Below are 21,475 nucleotides of genomic sequence, written 5' to 3'. Positions count from 1 at the left end.
AAACGGTTCTAATGGTTTATTATGAAACGTGCTTCATAAATGAAAATGACCTTTTTTAAAAACATAATATTGTATCCAGACACATTGTCATGCAGTTACAATTGCATTGCAAAATATTGCAACCACCACAACATACAATGAATGACCACAACAAAATTCAACCTCTACATTTCTAAAAATGTTTTACCTTTAATGTAAACCCACCGAATGTACATGTAGTGCGCAAGATAAAACAAACTATTTAAAATAGACAGTGCGAAGTTACGTAGCTACACCTGTATCCAGAAATGTTACACTCAGATGTCTATCATTTCGGTGCACACTAACATGCAGCGTCTAGTCCGGTACAATATTGTTTTTTTTTCCCTTATATAAAAATATAAAACAGATGACCAAATGACGTAATCTTTAATGGGGCAGTGTCTATGGAAATCTGTCAGATCTACAATGACCACAACGTCCAGAATAACCTGGTTTTGTAATGACTTTGTAAAAGTTATAACATGGCGACTTTATAAACATTACTACCACCGTATGAAACGTATCCAACGCATAACAATGAACACCTCACTTGCCAACAACACACGCCCCAATTTCTGAGTTTCAAAACTTCATTGCAGTAAAGTACAAAAATAATTCGGCTGCCTGCATCCGAGAATCATAAAAAAATGTTATTACATTTTGACATCCGACATTTTTTTGGAACATTGTTGCCAACGCAGTACTCATTGCCACGACTCGTAAAACCCCATTTGTTTAAGTGCCACACAGTGATCGGGTTCTGTCCAACACAAGTCTACCACGGTGCGGCCAACAACGCAACCAGTTGATTAATACTAAATCGTGTTCCCCGTTGACCAAACGGCACAACGTCGTGTTAATTACTTCATGCCGAATGTGGTGCTGGGTGGTTCTAATCACAGCATCTCTGATTCCTGAGTTCTAGTCCAGGTTCACAGTTACCTCTGATTCAACCGAGTTCTCACGTGTCGCGAGTTCTCAGCCTCTGTCAACTGCACACATACCAAAAAATATCGCACGTTTGTTTTCACTCGTTGGCATATTTCACCTCTAAAACGTAATGTATGTGTTGCCAATTGGCATGCAACAGACACTTGCAGGGCTTATGAAAAGGTTCCTTCCTTGAATGTGGTTAAGAAGCTGAATTGACTTAATAAGCCGCTCTGTAACGTCATCGCTAACACAGGGTGATGCACTACCAGCGTGACGCCGACGGCACAAGTGCAATATTGTTGTAGAGGAGGGGAAAAAAACACTTTAAAGCGACCGCGTGCATTCGAGTAAAAGTTGCAATAACTGTACACAAGGGTTTAGAAGCGTTGTTTAAACTCAGACACACAGGTACTCTTTAACAAACTAAATCAGTAACAATGACCTCGAGTTTCACAACGACATCCTTCTATAACTCTACCCCCAAGGGTGGAGACATGTGCACCTTGACCACAAAACTCCTTGACCGGTTCCCTGCGAGCCGAATCGATAACACCGTTGATGCAACAATACAAGTGGAATTGCAACATTCGCCTTGCTGCTTGATTTACCGACTTCCCCCAATACCGCCTGGTCAAAAGTGTTAAGCTTTGCAAAGGCTAAATATTTTCGGGTCTGTTTCCGGCAGGGTCTCCTTCTCACTCCAGGTTACATATCGTCCTCACGATACGAAGCACACACACCTTGGCTTCACGTGCCGACACTTGAGCATGACACGTAACATATTAGCTATACAGCGCTCATTGCTCTGACTCCGCAGTACTCTTATTCAAAAGTAAACTAAACGTCAGCGGCCTCTCACGAAACAGTCATACAGTGGCACCAATTGCACATTCCTATGATGGGAGGATGTCTTTCCACAAGCAAACTACTGTCTTCTTGGTTCTTTCGGTAAAGTCACGTAGAACGGAAATAATAAAACATAATTAAATAAAAATTCTCACGACGTTTCGGCCACAACACAAGCAGCCGTCCTCAGGTGAAGAAACAGAGCTGTCGGAAAGACAGCGTCCCAATGAACACTGCCAAGCTTGGCAGCGAATATTTAAGCTGGGTCGGGGGGGTGGAGAGCGCCTTGACAAAGTAGTTTACTTATCAACACCGAGTATTACCTTAGAGTCGCGGTATCTCTTCAGAAAGGCGAGAGACTCGATTAGCTGAGCCTTCTTATCCTGGAGTTTGTTGAAGGATCTAAAAGTTATGTGAAGTCCCTCCCCGTAGAGGCGGTTAAATTTCGATTTAAAGCTTTCGTGACTTTATTATTTCTCTTCTACGTGACTTTACCGAAAGAACCAAGAAGATGAATCCCTGCAATCACGAAAGCTTTAAATCGAAATCAAACTCCTGTTATTATTCCCACAAAGTGGTGCTCATTTTATCGGCACCAGAGGAATGAAATGCCCAATCAATCCCGACTCGGATTTGAACTCGTAAACCTTCAAATTGCGGCAACACAATGAACCACTACGCTACCTGGTGTATTAATTTATAATGATCACAAAACGCTAACCTTTCGTATTATTACAAGGTGAAAGCATGATTTTCTATTACAGTATTGTCGTTAGAAACGATATTGTTGAAGTATAACCATCCGAGTGCCATTCTATATCGTTGTCTGCCCGTGGAATAAAAGACAGAACATGTCCACAGATAAACAGTGCTGGAGTGGTAGGTAAACACCTTGTTCTCCAGTTTCTCTTCCTTCCTATGTCCTTCTCTCCCAGTGACCTTGCATGACCTTACTTCATAATTCTTCTTCAGCCAATGGCAGGGCTAGACGGGGGGGACACGAGAGGTAGGGGCCCTGCACCGACTGCAAATGCCATGGGTGGAAGGATGGGGCAAATATCGTTGCAGCACGGAGTTTTGTTTTTTACCAAACTAGGACAGCTGCATTGACCCTTTCATCTCAAGCGAGTGTCGAAAGCTCGACAATAAGCAGCCACATCCTTACAGCATCACAATAGCAAGGGCATAGCAAGTACAGTGTTGTGCATGGTAAATGCAAGAACATGTAAATCACTTGTCATTTAGCCGGTCAAAATAATAATATATAAGTGAATGTTTTGGCCGATATCAACACAAATTTACGAGTTTGCGAACGCAAACCTTTTGAGTGTTGTATGTATGCATGTTGAACTTCTTTCGCACCATACGGAGCCAACCAAATCTAGAAGAAAAAAAAAAACGCATGCCATCATAGCGTCTTGTGTCGGCGCTGCTCTGGCACACACAGCAGTGCCACGTAGGGAACCCCGATGAAGGCCCAGCGCTCGCTGGGCCAGAAGCGGACCGCCGGCCCTCGCTCCGGCGCCTCCGAGAGGACGTGCAGGTACGCGAAGCATACGCAGCCCAGGTACGCCGCCAGGCAGATGAGCACGTGCCTGCACCGCAACGCATAGACACCCCCCACCCATCCATGATCAGACTCACAATTATCCGGCTGTGCTGTCGGTGGGCACCGATTTAGGTCGGCACACGGTGCTGGGAGGGGGGGGGGAGAGGGGGGTGGCGGGGGACAGCATCGCGCACCGGCACGCAACGGATACCCATGTCTCCCCACACCAGGTCATCGTTTTATGATGAGTCAACCCTGGTTTAGATTCCAAATCTCTGTTGGTAATATGCACAGTCCCTTGTCGATTCAGACGAGGGCCTCCCAAACGTCGTGCAGGTCGTGGGGGTTTCTTGACTCCGCTGCTCAGTCAGGATTGGTAATGGCAGGGAGCATAGCCACTAAGCGTGGAAGTACAGTAAAACAATGGACCACGCTGCACTGTTGCCCACCACATAGCCATGCAGGGGTGTTTGACAATCTGGTATGCTTAGTAGTTGCACATTAAAGTAATCTCCAGGCTCAGCCCTGCTTAATTTCCAAGATCCGACATCATCAAAGAAACTCTGGGTGATAAATTTAACCCATGTCACGGAGATAATAATGCAGTGTGTTAACCACTACTGAACAGTTCACCGCAAAAGCAGATATTCCTTGTATAGCTGTACAAAGTGTTTGGGGAAGTTCTGTTCGCAGGTAAATGTTAAAGCCGGAACAGCACACAGCAGTGGTGTGACCAGAACCATTCCTGGCTGTCTGTCTGGTACAGAGTTTTTCACACATTTAAGACCCAGTCAACCGTGGGGAATGTCCACAACAGGTTCACAGCAAGCATCACACCTGACCATCTTTGTCTGTCCAGTGCTGAAATTGAAACATTGCACCAGATAGTCACTTAAGGCTGAGTCAACCTCGGGGTGGCCCCGTCATAACAGGTTCAAGATACCACTTGCCACCACTTGCCACCAATGGCATCAATGGCTGGGAATGGAACCCAAGTCACCTGACGAGTATCGCAATGAGTAAAACACTGCACCGCAGCTCTACACCCATATCTGCGCATAGGCCCAGGTCCCCTGAAAAAAAATAGCAGAATGAAGTTTGTCGGCATCTAAAGGACAACTTGGAAAAAAACACTGTAAAAAAAACTTCAGAGCTGGACTGTATAAATGTCACTGGGGAATGAAATGCAACAAGTCAAGCAGGAAATGTGCGGAGAAACAACACAAAGGCTTCAGTTTAACACGTAGGCTTTCGCGACCAATATTGTTCATAATCAACGATTTTTGGGTTTAGATCGCGTTATTTATAAATGTGTCGTAACCCTCCACCACCCGACACGGCCAATCAGTAAAAAAAGTGTCACGTTGACAAAAGACAAATAGTTCACTGCTTTAGCCCACCGGTGTGTTGAAGCGTGAAACCACAACATTTACAATTTGAGTACGACGTTTCGCTGGTAATTGCATCCAGCATCATCGGGCAATTCGCCAGAATGGTGAGGCTCTGCTGTGTCTCCCGTTCTTATATAGAGCAGCAGCAGGGTGACGTCATCATTAACTCATTAACTCATCAGGTGCAAAGATTTGAGGGGGGGGGTTATTGTAATTATATACTTGATTAGTAATAAGGCTATTGTTACGATGCGAGTTGTAGATTAGTAATCATTTGGAATGTGTTCTATTGTGATTATGCTACATTAATAATCAGTTAGTGCTTGTTTCCCTTATAAGGAATTGTAATGCATCTTATTTAATAATACGCTTCCAGGCCGCACTAAGCCTGTAGCTGTCTGAGCGATTAAAGTTATTTCTGTTTCTCTCAATCTCAATGGATTCTCTAATTAGTCTTTGCCAGTAGTAACTAGTTTTACACAACACTTCAACGTTGTCAAAATCAATTGAGTGTCCCTGTTGACAAGCATGTTCTGCCACTGCCGACAGTTGTGTTTGCGATAGTTTAATATTTCTCTGGTGTTCTTTTAGTCTTACACTAACGTTACGCCCTGTCTGTCCAATATAGCATCTGCCACATACACAATTAATCCGATATACACCTTCTGTTGATAATTTAGGTAATTCGTCTTTAGTGCACGTTACTAATTGTTGAATTTTGTGTACTGTACCAAATCTTACTGTAATGTTTTGCTTTTGCAAAACACGGGCTAATTTGTCAGTTACTCCTGAGATAAATGGTATTTTTATTGTTTTAATAATCTGATCGCTTTCAGCAGTGTTGCTTTGCGATCGTGATTTGGCATTTAGTGCTCTGTTAATTTGAGCATTATTGTAGCCATTCTGTCTTAGTGCTTCTTTAACATGTTTAATCTCTCTCACTAGACTTTCATCATCTGACACTGTTTTAGCCCGATGTATGAGCGTCTTGATTAGAGAGGATTTCTGAGCTGGGTGATGATGCGATTTCGCATTCAGATAGGCATCAGTGTGCGTTTGCTTTCTGTAAACGCTGTGTGTTATTTTACCATTTAGGCCATGCCCAAGTAAAATATCCAGGAACGGGAGTGTGTTATTCACCTCCATTTCACTTTGAAACCAGAGCACTTGCCTCGAGCACATTAAAACCATCCTTTTGGTTTAGATATGTGGATGACACTTTGGTTGTCTGGCCACATGGTAAAGATACACTTAACGAATTTCTAAATCATCTCAATGCACAAAACCCGGCCATTCAGTTCACCATGGAAATGGAGGTGAATAACACACTCCCGTTCCTGGATATTTTACTTGGGCATGGCCTAAATGGTAAAATAACACACAGCGTTTACAGAAAGCAAACGCACACTGATGCCTATCTGAATGCGAAATCGCATCATCACCCAGCTCAGAAATCCTCTCTAATCAAGACGCTCATACATCGGGCTAAAACAGTGTCAGATGATGAAAGTCTAGTGAGAGAGATTAAACATGTTAAAGAAGCACTAAGACAGAATGGCTACAATAATGCTCAAATTAACAGAGCACTAAATGCCAAATCACGATCGCAAAGCAACACTGCTGAAAGCGATCAGATTATTAAAACAATAAAAATACCATTTATCTCAGGAGTAACTGACAAATTAGCCCGTGTTTTGCAAAAGCAAAACATTACAGTAAGATTTGGTACAGTACACAAAATTCAACAATTAGTAACGTGCACTAAAGACGAATTACCTAAATTATCAACAGAAGGTGTATATCGGATTAATTGTGTATGTGGCAGATGCTATATTGGACAGACAGGGCGTAACGTTAGTGTAAGACTAAAAGAACACCAGAGAAATATTAAACTATCGCAAACACAACTGTCGGCAGTGGCAGAACATGCTTGTCAACAGGGACACTCAATTGATTTTGACAACGTTGAAGTGTTGTGTAAAACTAGTTACTACTGGCAAAGACTAATTAGAGAATCCATTGAGATTGAGAGAAACAGAAATAACTTTAATCGCTCAGACAGCTACAGGCTTAGTGCGGCCTGGAAGCGTATTATTAAATAAGATGCATTACAATTCCTTATAAGGGAAACAAGCACTAACTGATTATTAATGTAGCATAATCACAATAGAACACATTCCAAATGATTACTAATCTACAACTCGCATCGTAACAATAGCCTTATTACTAATCAAGTATATAATTACAATAACCCCCCCCCTCAAATCTTTGCACCTGATGAGTTAATGAGTTAATGATGACGTCACCCTGCTGCTGCTCTATATAAGAACGGGAGACACAGCAGAGCCTCACCATTCTGGCGAATTGCCCGATGATGCTGGATGCAATTACCAGCGAAACGTCGTACTCAAATTGTAAATGTTGTGGTTTCACGCTTCAACACACCGGTGGGCTAAAGCAGTGAACTATTTGTCTTTTGTCAACGTGACACTTTTTTTACTGATTGGCCGTGTCGGGTGGTGGAGGGTTACGACACATTTATAAATAACGCGATCTAAACCCAAAAATCGTTGATTATGAACACAAAGGCTTGTCCGCCCAGCCGATCTGTCCGCAACGTACACGGAAAGCGTTCGTCTAGCAGGCAGGTCGCTCGCTCGGCGACAGCCTCTACCGCCCTCACCAGAAGCAGTGCAGGTAGGGGAAGTTGACTGCCTCCCAGAGGTCGCAGAAGAGGCGATCGCTGATCCAGCAGAGGAAAGCGAGCGTCCACCAGGCCCCGGCCACCAGGCCCAGCTTGTACACGCGGTTGTTCTCACAGCTGCCGGGCCAAACGGCGTCGCGTTTAGGCGTGCGAGATGGTGACCGAGGACAGTGGTGTGCGATGATGCCCGCATGTCTAACTGCTGTGTATTGAACTTAATCATTCTCACCTCGAGAGGTATTACTGGCCATGATTTGGGGTCACGATGGATTGCAATTGTGGACTACTTTATTCATCTCATTGTTAACGTCTCGCTTGCATTGTTATTAACATTTTTTCGTCTTGTATAGTTTGGTCCATTCCATTATCGTAGAGGTTACATTATCTTAGAGTTCACATATCATTTTAATTGCAAGCAATCAAATCTTACAGCACGAATTAAACACATGTATTGTGTGGAAAAACATATATTAATCAGTTAATCAGTATATAGGTCTATTGCATAAGTCACGATTCACAGGAGGAGCTAAGACGAAGCCTCATAGTGTTTCTAAAGTTGAATACGCAGGCTGTCGCGACCAATATTATTCATATTAAAGGTTATTTTTGGGTTAGATGGCATCATGAAGTGTTTCTCAACTCCAGCCCTGTGATTAATCAACCAAGGCGTGTGCGGCATGCAGTGGCCTCACCTTCATACGCCTAGACAAGATTATTAATTTTGATTTAAAGCTTTCGTGACTGCAGGGATTCATATTCTTGGTTCTTTCGGCAAAGTCACTTAGAAGGGAAAAAATAAAATAATACAAATTTACGTAATAAAATTCTCACGTTTCGGCCACAACGCAAGCAGCCGTCCTCAGGTGAAGAACAGAGGAGGAGTGCACCTTGACAAGGCACTCTGCTCCTCCCACCCAGCTTAAAATACGCTGCCAAGCTTAGCAGTGTTCATTAGGACGCTGTCTTTCCGAGAGCTCTGTTCTTCACCTGAGGACGGCTGCTTGCGTTGTGGCTGAAACGTCGTGAGAATTTTATTATGTAATTTTTTAATTATTTTTTTATTTCCCTTCTACGTGACTTTACCGAAAGAACCAAGAATAAGATTATTAATAACAAACTAGCAGACTGTCAGGCAGGGTCACAAAACTGGATTTGCGATTCACTGCATCCGTGTGGTCCTACTGGGTTAGTCGGCCCCATGCTGAGCATTCACCACCGCGCACGAATATTACCACGACTAGAGGCATCTTCAGGGGTTGTTCAACACGCAGCCAAACCTGGTAGGCCGCACGTCGATTGGAGGAATAAGAATAATTTATTCATCTTGTAGAAATGCGAAAAGCGATGAAGCTCTTTTTCACATATGTCCAGTCGAGGCGGGTCAGTAAGTTACAACAATGCAAAACATCGATAGGAGTGCCAAGTTTAGGAAAGGTAAGCAAATCACTAAAAGATCAATAATGAAACTAAACAGTATTTTGTTATTTACCAGGTAAAGCCCACTGAGCTATTAGTTTTATTTCAGAAGCAACCTGGCCACAAATGATAGCTCAACGAAGCGGCTCATCATGTGGACATTTATAGCATCCAAATGATCGAAATGCAATGTTTAGGGGGTTGCAAACAAAAAAAAAACCCAGTGCTGCAGCGAGGAATTCCGCTGCGAGCAACCGAACAACGTGAAGTGCGACACCGAACGTGCGCCCGAAGCTCACCGCTTGAGCTCGGTGATGAGCAGCACGGTGCACGGGATCCCGAAGGCCATGAGCGTCACGCTGTTGAGAGCCGGATTCACGAACGCCAGCGCCGTCACCACCAGGGTCAGCGCGCACATGACCACCTTGAACCTGCCCCTGCGTGCGCACACATTAAGTTCAAGTTCATTTCATTTATTAGGTATAGCCCTGTGAGCCATTCGGCTCTTGAATCGGGTGCAACCGCAACAAACAAAAAACAAAAACATGAACATAAAACATCTTAAAGTGAATATGTGACTAAGTGCAAACAGAAAATCCAAGAAAAGAGCAAAATATTGCAGAAAAAGCACCGTACACCAACGCTCTGTGCAAAAATCCCAGCGGGATGCAAGTCAAACAACCAACAACAACCAGAAGACAACTTAGATTAAGGCCATCAGTCTAACTCTGTACTACAACAAACAAAGATGGCTAAACCAATACACTTTTCGAAATCACCAAAATAAAGCCATGAAAGCAATGAAACAGTGATCACATTCGACAATCAAACATGTAGTTTTTGATTCTTAGAAGCAGAGGTGGATCCAGGAAAATAAATAAATATATATTCGCGCAGAAATGTCTGTCCGTCCCGCGCGTGACGTCACTTCACATGAGGCCCACCACCCCCCCTCATGAATATTCATGAGTGGGTGGATTTTTACACTAACACAAAGGAAGGCCGAGCAGAATTAAATAATTTATTATGCAGTCACTTCAAATGTGACGTTTCTTTACAAAAAGTGACGGGAAAAAAAACTACGCAGCACAGTGCTACATCCGTGCGTGACGGCACCGCAAAAGAGGCCCCGCCCCCTTCATTAATATTCATGTCCGCGTGGAAATTTACACTAACGCACAAGAAGGTCGAGCACTCCACATGCCGCACCCCTCCCCTCGTTAATAATCATGAGCAGGTGACGTCACTACACATGCCGCACCCCTCCACAATAAACATGAGGGGATGACGTCACTACACATGCCGCACCCCTCCACAATAAACATGAGCGGGTGACATCACTCCACATGCCGCACCCCCCCCACAATAAACATGAGGGGATGACGTCACTACACATGCCGCACCCCTCCACAATAACCATTAGCGGGTGACGTCACTCCACATAATCATGAGCTAAACAATTTTTCTATTGAATATTTCAGATTTACTGCAATATACACCCGTCCTTGGATGGACAAAAATGCTAGTAAATAAATATTCAATATATTTTCTGTTATGTTAATAATATATCTTTTTTGGGGTCTCAGGGGTGGGTGGCGGGTGGGGCAATGGCCCCCAGCCTCTATACGTTTGATTTCCTTCCCCACACCTCTGATTTGCACGATGGGCTACTTATTGCGTGAAAGAAGTTAAATATACACACATACATATGCTTAGAACTGGAATTTAGCAAAGGGAAATGAAAATTTTACTTTAATACGATGAGGTTTTTGAGCAATCATTGGTGACCAAGCCAAGATCATCAACCCGGTTTAATCATGGTCGACTTAAACTCAAGATTCAAACCCAGAATCTCAGCGGTGCTGGCTCGCTCAGCGATCTCTTATCCCTGAAGCCAGTTAGTTGGGCACCTCTCAAACGCCACATCCCCGAGGTGTCATGCATGGCTCCGTACCGGTTTTTGCGGAAGGCTTGAGGCAGCAGGCGGCGCGGGAACCACATGGCTAGCGCAGACATTATGACCCAAAGGATGGCCAACTCGTCCAGCATCTGCCCCAGGAAGCTGAGCGTGGCATGGAAGTAAGCGGAGCCGGCACCTACAGCACATGCCAAGTCACAGCCTTTTCAGTATGCACAGTGCACAACCGTGCCCACTCGCCCCCTATGTTTCCAATGTCTCGCTCCCCTGGTCCAAGTTCAAATACAGTTGTATAAATGAGAGTTATTGAGCTTCACAGAAACCATTCTCTTAATTTATGTCCAGGCAGCATAATAATAGAATAAGAGCATGTTGCCTGGGCACCACAGAGGGGTTCGATCGCTACGCTGACGTCTGTATATTTGGAGTTTGCATGTTCTCCCCATGGTCGCGTGGATTTTTCTCCAGGTCCTCCGGTTTTTCCCTACACATTTAGAAACATGCATTTAAAGTATCTGGTTGCTATACATTTCCACATAAGCCACTTCATTGAGCTATCATTTGTGGCCAGGTCACTTCTGAAAAAGAGCTATATAGCTCAGTTGGCCTTACCTAATCAAATTAAAACAGTTTAGTTTCACATAGCGAAATAACTTGATGTTATAAACATACGTTCTTGCTCTTAACAATGTCATCGTACAATGCTTCCGTGATGACAAAATGAGCTGATCAGCTGACTTTCTGATGAACAAAATTTGATTAAAATTAGCTCATCTGGAATCCCAAAAATAGAAACATTAGCATCGCCAAAGTACTTAATTTGCAATGGGTGTGTCTCGACTCAACAAGCCAACACAATGTTCCCCACGTGGCTTTGAAGGCGCAGCACGAATGACAGCGAGGTTTCTCTCAAATGAGATGTGAATCATCCAGAGCAGGGCCCTACCAACAACCAGCAGAAGGGCCCAGATGAGGTTGATGCCACGATTGAAGTGTCGTGCGTACGGCCGCGATAAGTGGAAGCACAAAGGCGGGAGCACGAAGAACAGCGCATTGCTTAACTGTGAACACAAATACATGCAGATTAAGGACACGAATTCAAGAAAATTGCCCCATTAATTCAACTGCCGTACCAAGAGCTGGAATCGCAACCGTGACCTCTGTGTGCTAACCAGCGTGCTAACCATTACACCGCGGACGTTTAAAAAGATAAATATACAATATGCGTGCAGGAAACTATTCTCTTTTCCATTTGGTTAAAGGGAACACACAAAAAACGACTTTAACAACCCCAGTCTCAAACCACCTTAGCTTCTGAGATATAACCAGATTGGGTGCATTCTGGCTGATTTGGTCATCAACAGTGAACACATATATAAACAATATAGAACTACACATCTTCGGCAAACAATGAATATCAATACCAAGTCAGGCTGCTTTAAAATACACACGTGATTGCGTGCAGCTTAAGTACACACAGTAAAGCGATATGTACACACCGGCCAAACTGCAAACACTCAGAATAAACAAGCAGACAATATATATCGTTCAAATATCTGTGCATCCACATAAATAAGCTTCAAGTATTTTTATGCTTGCCATCAACTACAAGGCCCTCTGGGAGTGCATGATGTTAGCGGCATTAGTTCAATACAAGCAACCTCTGCACTGCTTTCAAAATAAAGTGTCTCACCAGCTCAGTCAACATTTTTTGAACCAATACTGGTGAACTTCTAAATGTTAAAGGCAAGGACCTTCTGTTAAAATATGGGAGCTAGTTGAAAACACAAAAATGCTCGTCATTTTCATTCGCTGCTAGCACCGCAAGTATTTTCTCACCGTTAGCATTTCACTTAATCAAACTTATCATCATCCGCCAGTCCTAATTCTATAAGGCTAACTCTAAACAAGTTCATTTGAAGACCATAACATAACTATCCCCATTTACTGCTTGTATCACTTATAGCCCTGACCTCCAAGATCTGACCGAACAGTTTCCCACCATTTGGCCTTAGATCTTGGAAGGTCGCGTCATCTGGTCCAACACCATGTGAGACTAGGCTGTGGGATCTGGCGGAGAAGGCGACGATGAGGTGTGGTTGCATCACGGTGACCTCGAGCATGATCGAGCTGTAGGTGTGGACGGGCGGGTACCGTATTGTAGAATTCCGCGATGGTGGGAACGATGGCGTAATTGTGCTCACACCAATCCACTTCCGATGTTCCAGCAGCTAGTTGTGGCCAGACCTCCCCACCCATAATGCCCTGCAATGAGAGGAAGGGCACCAATGGCTTTAATGCCCTGGGGCAGAGCTCTTAACGTGAGTGATGGGAACTGCACGGTGAAGGACAAGAAAAGAAAGACGAGTTGGAGACGATGGTTAGAGGCGGGTGGCTGGCAAACATCTGATTACTTATTTATGACTGTCAAAGTTGTTAACGATGAAAGCAGATAATGACGATGGCAAGCGAGAAGAAAACTTGTACATATAATAAAACACGGCTACCAGCTTGGTCATCGGAGTTCAGTAAATCATACAGAAGGAGTTGGACCAGAATTTCCACTTACAGTGCAATGTGTGTATTAATCAGGGTGTTAGTAGCCTAAGAAACCAAATATTACAAGATTAACTTAAATGGCTTAATCACTAAAGATTATTCTAAGACTAAAACCCGACTTGGATGGCCAACAAATGGAACAAGCTTTATGTTTCACAAACACTCGGGCTGGCTTTTAAACTTGGGCGACGCAATCTCTGCTGAACTTTCACAACCTCGGCGATGTTCCCGCAGATCTTACAGATAACACATTAGCTCATGCGTGTTGATCAACATTTTTTTTTTTAAGCCACCATGAAGAGCTGAGACCCCCACATGTTCACAAGGTACAGACAACTGTATAGGCATTACAAACACATTATTATAGCTTGTCAACAGGAAATCAAACAATACTGAAAACAACGTATGACCAAATTGGTCACAAGCCCTTCCTACTCCAACTGTTGTTTTGATACTCAATAGCTTCCTTACATAACTCGTGTAAGTTTGGCAATGTTTGACGTTTGGCTCAACCGTTCACATTTTGTTTTGTTTTATCCGGGTTGGGATATCCGACCAAAGTCGAGCTGATTTCGCCCACCCATCGCTGTACAGAACAGAGAGGACAGGCGATGGACATACAATCCAAACAACACTGAGACAACAACAACAGAGGACACAACAGAGGACACGAAACATACAGTACCACACTCACACACTCAATACAGCACACACAATACAGTACACTGAACACACGACCCACTCACAACAGAGAATGCACAACACACACAACTGCTACACAAAAGATACACACACACATCAGATACGCTATAAACTACTTTGCCGTTAGCGAGCACCTCTTAACAAACCTATCAACCCCTTATCAGTGCCCAACCTCATTACAGACCAATTCAAACCTTGCAGATCACTTATAAATCTCAACGTTCATCTTACAAAGTCCCGTCACAAGGGAGAAACACAACACAAATAGACAACAACAACAGCGATGAATGATTGGCTCTCGTCCGCCGTATGGACCTTTAAAACTCAATTCCCCTGTACAAGACGACGTGGGGTGAACTCGCATCCATGCCGGTGGTGGTGGTGATCTGACCACGTTGGACAACACATCGGATGAGAATGGGTACCGTGCACACTCAAACCCAGGAGGCGTTCACAGCGGACCGGCTCGGATGCCACGAGAACGCCGGCGAATCGAAATCTCGAGCGCGCTAACCACTGCGCCACCGCTCCCCCCCCCCCATATAAAGGCAAAGATTCCCCGGATAACCTCCGCAGACTGTTGGGGGCAAGTGCCGTCGTCGAGCAGCTACGAAGGCGAAGACACGGCGGTGTCGAGCGGCCTTTGTCTTACCCCCCCCCCCACACACACAGCGCTTGACTCTGTGACTCGCGGCGTGGAAGACGTTTCGAGGCCGAGAGCGTCGGATGCGGAGAGAGAGAGAAGGGTCGAGAGAGGCGAGAAGGAAGGAAGGGAGGGAAGGGAGGAGGAAGAGGAGACACGGGGGAAGGACTTGGAGCATCATCAGCATCACTCACCCAACACCGCGCGCGTCTCTCGCTCTCCACCACAGAGCGGCTATGCCGAGACAGAGTCCCGGGTGACGTTTTCGTGACGTGACGTCGATCCCCCCCGGCACTTTAATTTTATTATTACCGCCGCTAAATGCCGATAGACGCAGGCGTACGGCAGCTGTGGATCGATCGTGGCTCGTGTTGATGCAGTCAGCGAAACGTCGTACTCAATTGGGCGCTTTACCATACGGGTGTGCTGCAGTGCAGGGTGGTCCAGATCTCTTGTGACCCCCCCCCCCCCCCCCCAATGAATTGCATATTCATTTCTGTTTTAATAAACATAACTTTAAAAAAAACATTTAGGGAATTAAATGTGGGTCACAAGACATCTGGACCGACGTGTAGTAACACATTGCCACGTTTTGTTCATGTGACAAGCCTTACCCATTGGTCTATGTCGGGTGGTGGTGTGTGAACGACACATTGATATTTACGCGACCTAAGCCACAATAAAACTTTATCGTGACTAATATTGGTCGCGAAAGCCGACGTGTTAAAATAATGGTCTATACATTAAACTTTCGATCACAGTGGACTGACTTACATTATCCATTATATTTTATTATTTTACATTAAACATTATAAATGATCAGCAATCATTGATGCTATTGTTACATTATCCATTATAATACGTTCTGAATAATTATATTTTATTATTTTACATTAAACATTATAAATGATCAGCAATCATTGATGCTATTGTTACATTATCCATTATAATACGTTCTGAATAATTATATTTTATTATTTTACATTAAACATTATAAATTATCAACAATCATTGATAATATTGTTACATTATCCATTATAATACGTTCTTCGTCATATATTCTATTACATTAACCATGATCATAACAAGTTATCAATCACCCTTGATTACGTTGTTACATTACCCATTAAAATACGCTCTCCATCGCATTATATCGTATTGTTACATGAACTATTATCTTCATACACCATCATCAAATTACACGAGCCAATATCGCTCGATGCGATTCTGCATTCCATCATCACCGCACTCACCTTGCAGAGATCGACTCACAGCGCTACATGATCCACGTCGCCTTTCTCTGCCCGCACCTGCCCATCCCACACCAATCACCAATGTGATCTCATCTCTTAATCTCCTATTATCTAATTAACGCCACCACGGTGGGGTGGGGTTGGCTATGATATGGGCGTGGAGAGTGGATCGTATAAAACGGTGTTGGTCACTAATTTGCCGGGTGGGCACTTTCGCCCAATAAATGTTAATTGGTGAGGATTGCCACGTGTTTGAAACCATGTGGGTTTGACAGCAGCACGACGCATCTTGTGCATTGACGGGGGCAGCAGCACGTCAGGGGCTGCACGAAAGGTCACCAGTGACCTCCGGTGACCCGCGGGCTTTGCATTGAAGAACACCGGAATAAAATGAACAGGAGGAAATGTTAATTCGCCTGTTTTCTCCGCACTTGACTCATCAATGCCTCCCTTCTGCACACTGTAGGGGGATCTGTCGTCACCACACGCATCCCCAGGCTGATTTAGAGCCTCAACATTGACGCCGTCCATCTAAAATCGAAATCCTCCTCCTCTTTTTTTGTTTCTTCCTCCGAGAAGCTGGCCACGAGTCGGCAACATGCCACGTGTAGGAGGCGCATGTCCCTCTCCCTCCGTCTCATCGCCTTAATCCCCCTACCGCAGTGGCTCTCAGCTGGGGGTACATGGACCCCCTGCGGGGTAATGTGGCATGTGTCCCAGGGAGTAACGTGAAGTGATGTATAAATGACACCTGTCCACACATACGATTTACCCCCTAATCTTGTGCAAGGAAATTGAGTTTTCAGGCCCCTACGGCTTAGAGCCGTTTAAATACGGGCAAAAAAATGTTTCGTCTTATTTGTTTGTGTTTCTCCCTTGTGATGGGTCTTTGTAGGATGAACGTTGGGATTTATAAGGGCACGAGGTGACCAATCAGGTCTGAATTGGTCTAATATGGTAGGGCACTGATAAGGGGTTGACAGGTATGCAAACTGTATTGTTAAAGAACAACTAAATAGACTAAATAGACGGAGGTTATCCCTTCACACTGTATTTATTAAGTCAGAATGTGTTTGTCATCTGCTGTATACCTACCTGCTGTTTGTCTAACAACCGCTCTGCGTGTGATGCGGAACTCTTTTGGTCAAAACAAACCAACAATAAGTAATATTTAAAAAACACTTTTTTAGAAACACGCTTTTATGAAATGTACTAGTAATGGCAGAACTCCACGACTCCACGAAGTGGCCCCGAAGCTTGCCACAACGTAAGGGACCGTGGCCAATTACAGCCAACGTCAGTTGACCGTGGACAATTAGACCCAAGCCGAAACATAACATATAAAAAATAATGTTTAAAAATATATATATTTTTAATGATAGAATATAGTATTCATCTTCTTGGTTCTTTCGGTAAAGTCACGTAGAATGGAAATAATAAAATAATAAAAATAAAACATAATAAAATAATTCTCACGACGTTTCGGCCATTCTACGTGACTTTACCGAAAGAACCAAGAAGATGAATCCCTGCAGTCACGAAAGCTTTAAATCGACATAAGAATATAGTATTGTCATCAGTATGACATAAGTATACCAAGTTTGCAGTCGATACCACATTGGGAAGTGGGTTACAATTGAGTTACAAGATTTGAGGATACGACAACGACAACAACAGAGTGAGTTAAAAGAAAGCGTGTAAAAAATAAATAATATTTAAGAATATACTTTTTAAACACGCTTTAATTAAATGTACCGTACTCGTAATGGAAGAACTCCACGACTCCAGGAAGTGGCCCCGAGGCTTGCCATAACGTAAGGAGCCATGGTGATTTACAGCCTTTGTCAGTTGAGCGTGGACAATTAGACCCAAGCCGAAACATAACATAAAAATGAATGTTTAAAAAAAAAATTTGATAGAATATAGTATTGTCATCAGTATGACATAAGTATAGCAAGTTTGCAGTCGATACCACACTGGGAAGTGGGTTAAAATCGAGTTACAAGATTTGAGGATACGACAACAACAACAGACAGAGTGAGTTAATAGAAAGCGTGTAAAAAAAAGATTGCGAGGGAAGGGTGCGTGAGCGAGGGGGTAGATGGGAGTGGGGGGCACTGAGATTGAAGCAGCGACATTGTGTGTGTGTGCGTGTAGATGCCTGGTGAACCGGTCCTGGGCCTCCCCCAGGTCGACTCGGCCGCAATTGAGTACCAAAAGTGAGATGTCTAAAACATTGCCACTGGGGAGACAAAGGCGGCCGGGCGTGGTGCTGGCCACCCACCCCCTCGTGTGCCGTGCCGGCCTTCATAGGTTGCTACTTGCCAAAAGCACTTGCCCCAACAGTATGTGATGTCACCGCCACTTCGTGGCGAATGGCGAGTATTGTTGTTGTTGTTGACCGGGTGTTGTATATTGTATCATCTTGCTTCACTGGCCTTACAAACTTAAAGTTGCAGTGTGCTGTTCATTTCACAATTGTTTATCACAGATTACACACTTCCCCATTTTTTACTTTGTTATTTGATTTTATTTTTCCGGAAAGTAAATCACAAAGTTCTTTGTACGTACAGCGTATAATGCAATCAAAACAGCTCAATTTAACACGTAGGCTTTCGCGACCAACATCATCCATAATAGAGGTTTTTGGGTTAGATCGCATAAATATATAAATGTGTCGTTAAAACCCGCCACTACCCGACACAACCAACTAATAAGGGTTGTCACGTAAACAGAACATGCCAATTTGTCACTAGTACAGCATACCGGTGTGTTGGAGCCAAGCCACAACATAAACAATCTGAGTACGACGTTTCGCCAGTAATTACAACAAGCTTCATCAGGCGATTTGTGGAGAAGTCTGTTTCGTTCCTTAAATAGAGCCATAGATGTGGTGACCACACTTCTGCGCTCTTGCACACATCAACAGGGCATTGAATGCCAAAACCAAATCAAATAACACGAGCATTGAAACTGCCCAAGTAATTAAAACGATCAAAATACCGTACATTCCGGGAGTAACTGATAAACTAGCCAGATGTTTTGAAAAACAAAACATCCGAGTCAGATTTGGCACGGTCCATAAAATACGGAAATGAATATCTGGTACAAAAGATATATTACCGAAGCTATCAACAGAAGGTGTGTACCGGATTAACTGCACTTGTGTCAAATGTTATGTTGGGCAAACAGGACGAATGATCAGCACAAGACTAAAATAACATCAGAGAAATATTAAATACTCCCAAATACAACTGTCAGCAGTAGCAGAACACGCGTGCCAACAAGGACCCTCAATTGATTTTGATAATGTTGAAGTTTTGTGCAAAACTAGCTACTACTGGCCAAGACTAATTAGAGAATCTATCGAAATTGAAAGAAATAAAAAATAATGTAAATGTTTGGATACCTGCCGGCTTAGTGCTGCGTGGAAGCGAATCATCAAATAATACATTGCTTAAATGCATGCCTATAACAGGCACTATACTTCAATAGTAGGCTATTTTAATATACACAATAGACAGGAATGACAAGATCAAAGGGCTCGCATAATGTGCATGTATGATGTACGTTGACTCATTAATACCCCCCTACCACTTTACGCAAGAGCGCAGAAGCGTGGTCACCACATTTACGTCCTATATAAGGAATGAAACAGGTGGACTTACCCACACATCTGGCTGTCGCCTGATGAAGCTAGTTGTAATTACTGGTGAAACGTCGTACTCAGTTTGTAAATGTTGTGGCTTGGCTCTCCAACACACCGGTTAGTGCTGTACTAGTGACGAATTGGCATGTTCTGTTTACGTGACAACCCTTACTCGTTGGCTGTCAGGTGGTGGCGGGTTTTAACGACACATTTATATATTTACGCGAACTAACCCAAAAATCTTCTTGTGGAAAACAGCTTAAACAAGAGTGAAACACATGACATGTTCCATGCATTTTTCACAAACTCAGGTAATGAAGCTAATGATTAAGTACGGCTAATTAATATATACCCATAATGGAATTTCTGTTTTTTTTATGTGACTCCATAGCCTTCCAACTTCAATGCAATTGGTTTCAACTCTGTTGCGCTTTCTCCTTGGTCAAACCACCGAGAGTCTTTAGACTGGACGAAACGGCCTGTGGAAGTGGATATCACAGAGCCCCCTCTGAGCCCTTCAAGTCACTTCTGCTCCACGCACTTTCCCACACGCATTACATACGAGTTCAAATAAACAGGACCAATATCCATAGGAGTTTTTTATGAGTTAGATCGCGTAAATTTAAATGTTGTTAAACCCACCACCACTCGACAAGCCAATTGGTAAGGTTTGTCGCGTAAACAAAACGTGTCAATTAGTTACTAGTTCAGCACACGGGTGTATTAGAATATACCCACAACATTAAAAATTCGAGTACGACGTTTCGCCGGTAATTACAACCAGCGTTGTCAGGCGATAGACAAAATTGTGGACCCATATCGTTGAGGGTATTTGCCCGTAACATCGGCAGTTATTCAGCAATGTTTCAAGCAAACCTGACTGACTGCTGATGAGACGGTCGAAACTGGTCCAGAGTTTGCTCGTCTTGAATCAACTCAGCCGAAAGTGTACACTCCCAGAAGCAAGGCCGTAGCCATGGAGTCAACATTGGGGGGTACCAAATTTCCCAGGGGGTCTGGGGGTCCCCCCCCCCAGAAAAATATCTAAATTTGAAAACTAATTTCCTGCCATTTCCTGCCTAAAATATTTTTAAAAATTCACTAACACACAGGATGGACTTTTTATTTATTTTTTACAATAATGTGTAATAGTGTATTGTATTACATTGCTCTGTTTTTTCGTTTTTTCCTTTTCTTGTTTCATTGTATGTAATGGCAGAGATTAGGGATTTATAAAGTACAACCATAGCCACAATCATATAAACAGAAATCTATTTTATAGCAATATATTGGGGGGGACATTTTGAGCACATTTGAATATTGGGGGGGATGTGTTCACCCCCAATATATATTATAATTACGGCCTTGCCCAGAAGGCTTGTACGTCTGATGGATTGTGTAAAAAAAAAAATATTTGTCGCAAGACTGATAAATGAGAACATTTCGTCTGCATATTTTATCCGATCCACTAGAGGGCACCATCTGCCCACGTGTGCGGTAGATGTGTTTCACGACGGTCAATCCGATGCAGTATTTAATTTTTCGGAGCTGCAATTGAGTCAAATTAAGAAATAGCTCAAATAATTTAAATGTGCTGGAGTTTTTTTTTGTGTGTGCAGTCATTAGTGACCGTGCTAAGACCCATCAACTCGTTACGCTGAATGGGCAGTTGACACTTGGAATCGAACACAGGAATCTCTGCGGTCTCAGGCTCAGCGTCTCTGAGCCACACGGGGCCCCCTCGGGATGGGTTTTTTCAAGCTGATAGTTGTGTGCGTGCGTGAGAGAGACCAAATGTGTATCACTTTATTGACATGGGGACACAATATTCTGTCGAATCTTTCCGGAGCGTCTTATAATCTGGAGAATACGGTGCATTTTGTTTTACAGT

At 43.5% G+C, this 21,475-nt stretch overlaps 1 protein-coding gene across 6 annotated transcripts; it reads right to left on the bottom strand.

Moving 5' to 3' along the window:
* Window position 1: 1 nt before the first annotated feature.
* On the bottom strand, window positions 2-15,987 carry ACER2 (alkaline ceramidase 2). Of its 6 annotated transcripts, none has more exons than XM_078599885.1 (7): window positions 15,936-15,987; window positions 12,933-13,043; window positions 11,725-11,839; window positions 10,815-10,956; window positions 9,160-9,297; window positions 7,424-7,561; window positions 2-3,395 (listed from the first exon to the last, which is right to left on the bottom strand). In XM_078599885.1, exons 2-7 carry the CDS (start codon window positions 13,035-13,037, stop codon window positions 3,209-3,211), a joined length of 825 nt encoding a protein of 274 aa, XP_078456011.1. In that variant the 5' UTR covers window positions 13,038-13,043; window positions 15,936-15,987; the 3' UTR covers window positions 2-3,208. The 6 variants fall into 6 exon arrangements, with proteins under 6 accessions (XP_078456011.1, XP_078456007.1, XP_078456012.1 ...); XM_078599881.1 differs by lacking the exon at window positions 15,936-15,987 and adding an exon at window positions 14,877-14,981; XM_078599886.1 differs by lacking the exon at window positions 15,936-15,987 and adding an exon at window positions 14,608-14,632.
* Window positions 15,988-21,475: the final 5,488 nt, after the last annotated feature.

Source organism: Lampetra planeri, chromosome 13 (assembly GCF_965212315.1).
Source record: "Lampetra planeri chromosome 13, kcLamPlan1.2.h2, whole genome shotgun sequence".
Taxonomy (NCBI): domain Eukaryota; kingdom Metazoa; phylum Chordata; class Hyperoartia; order Petromyzontiformes; family Petromyzontidae; genus Lampetra; species Lampetra planeri.
The sequence above is the reverse complement of the archived record's forward strand: the minus strand, read 5'-3'. Positions and strand labels throughout refer to the sequence as shown.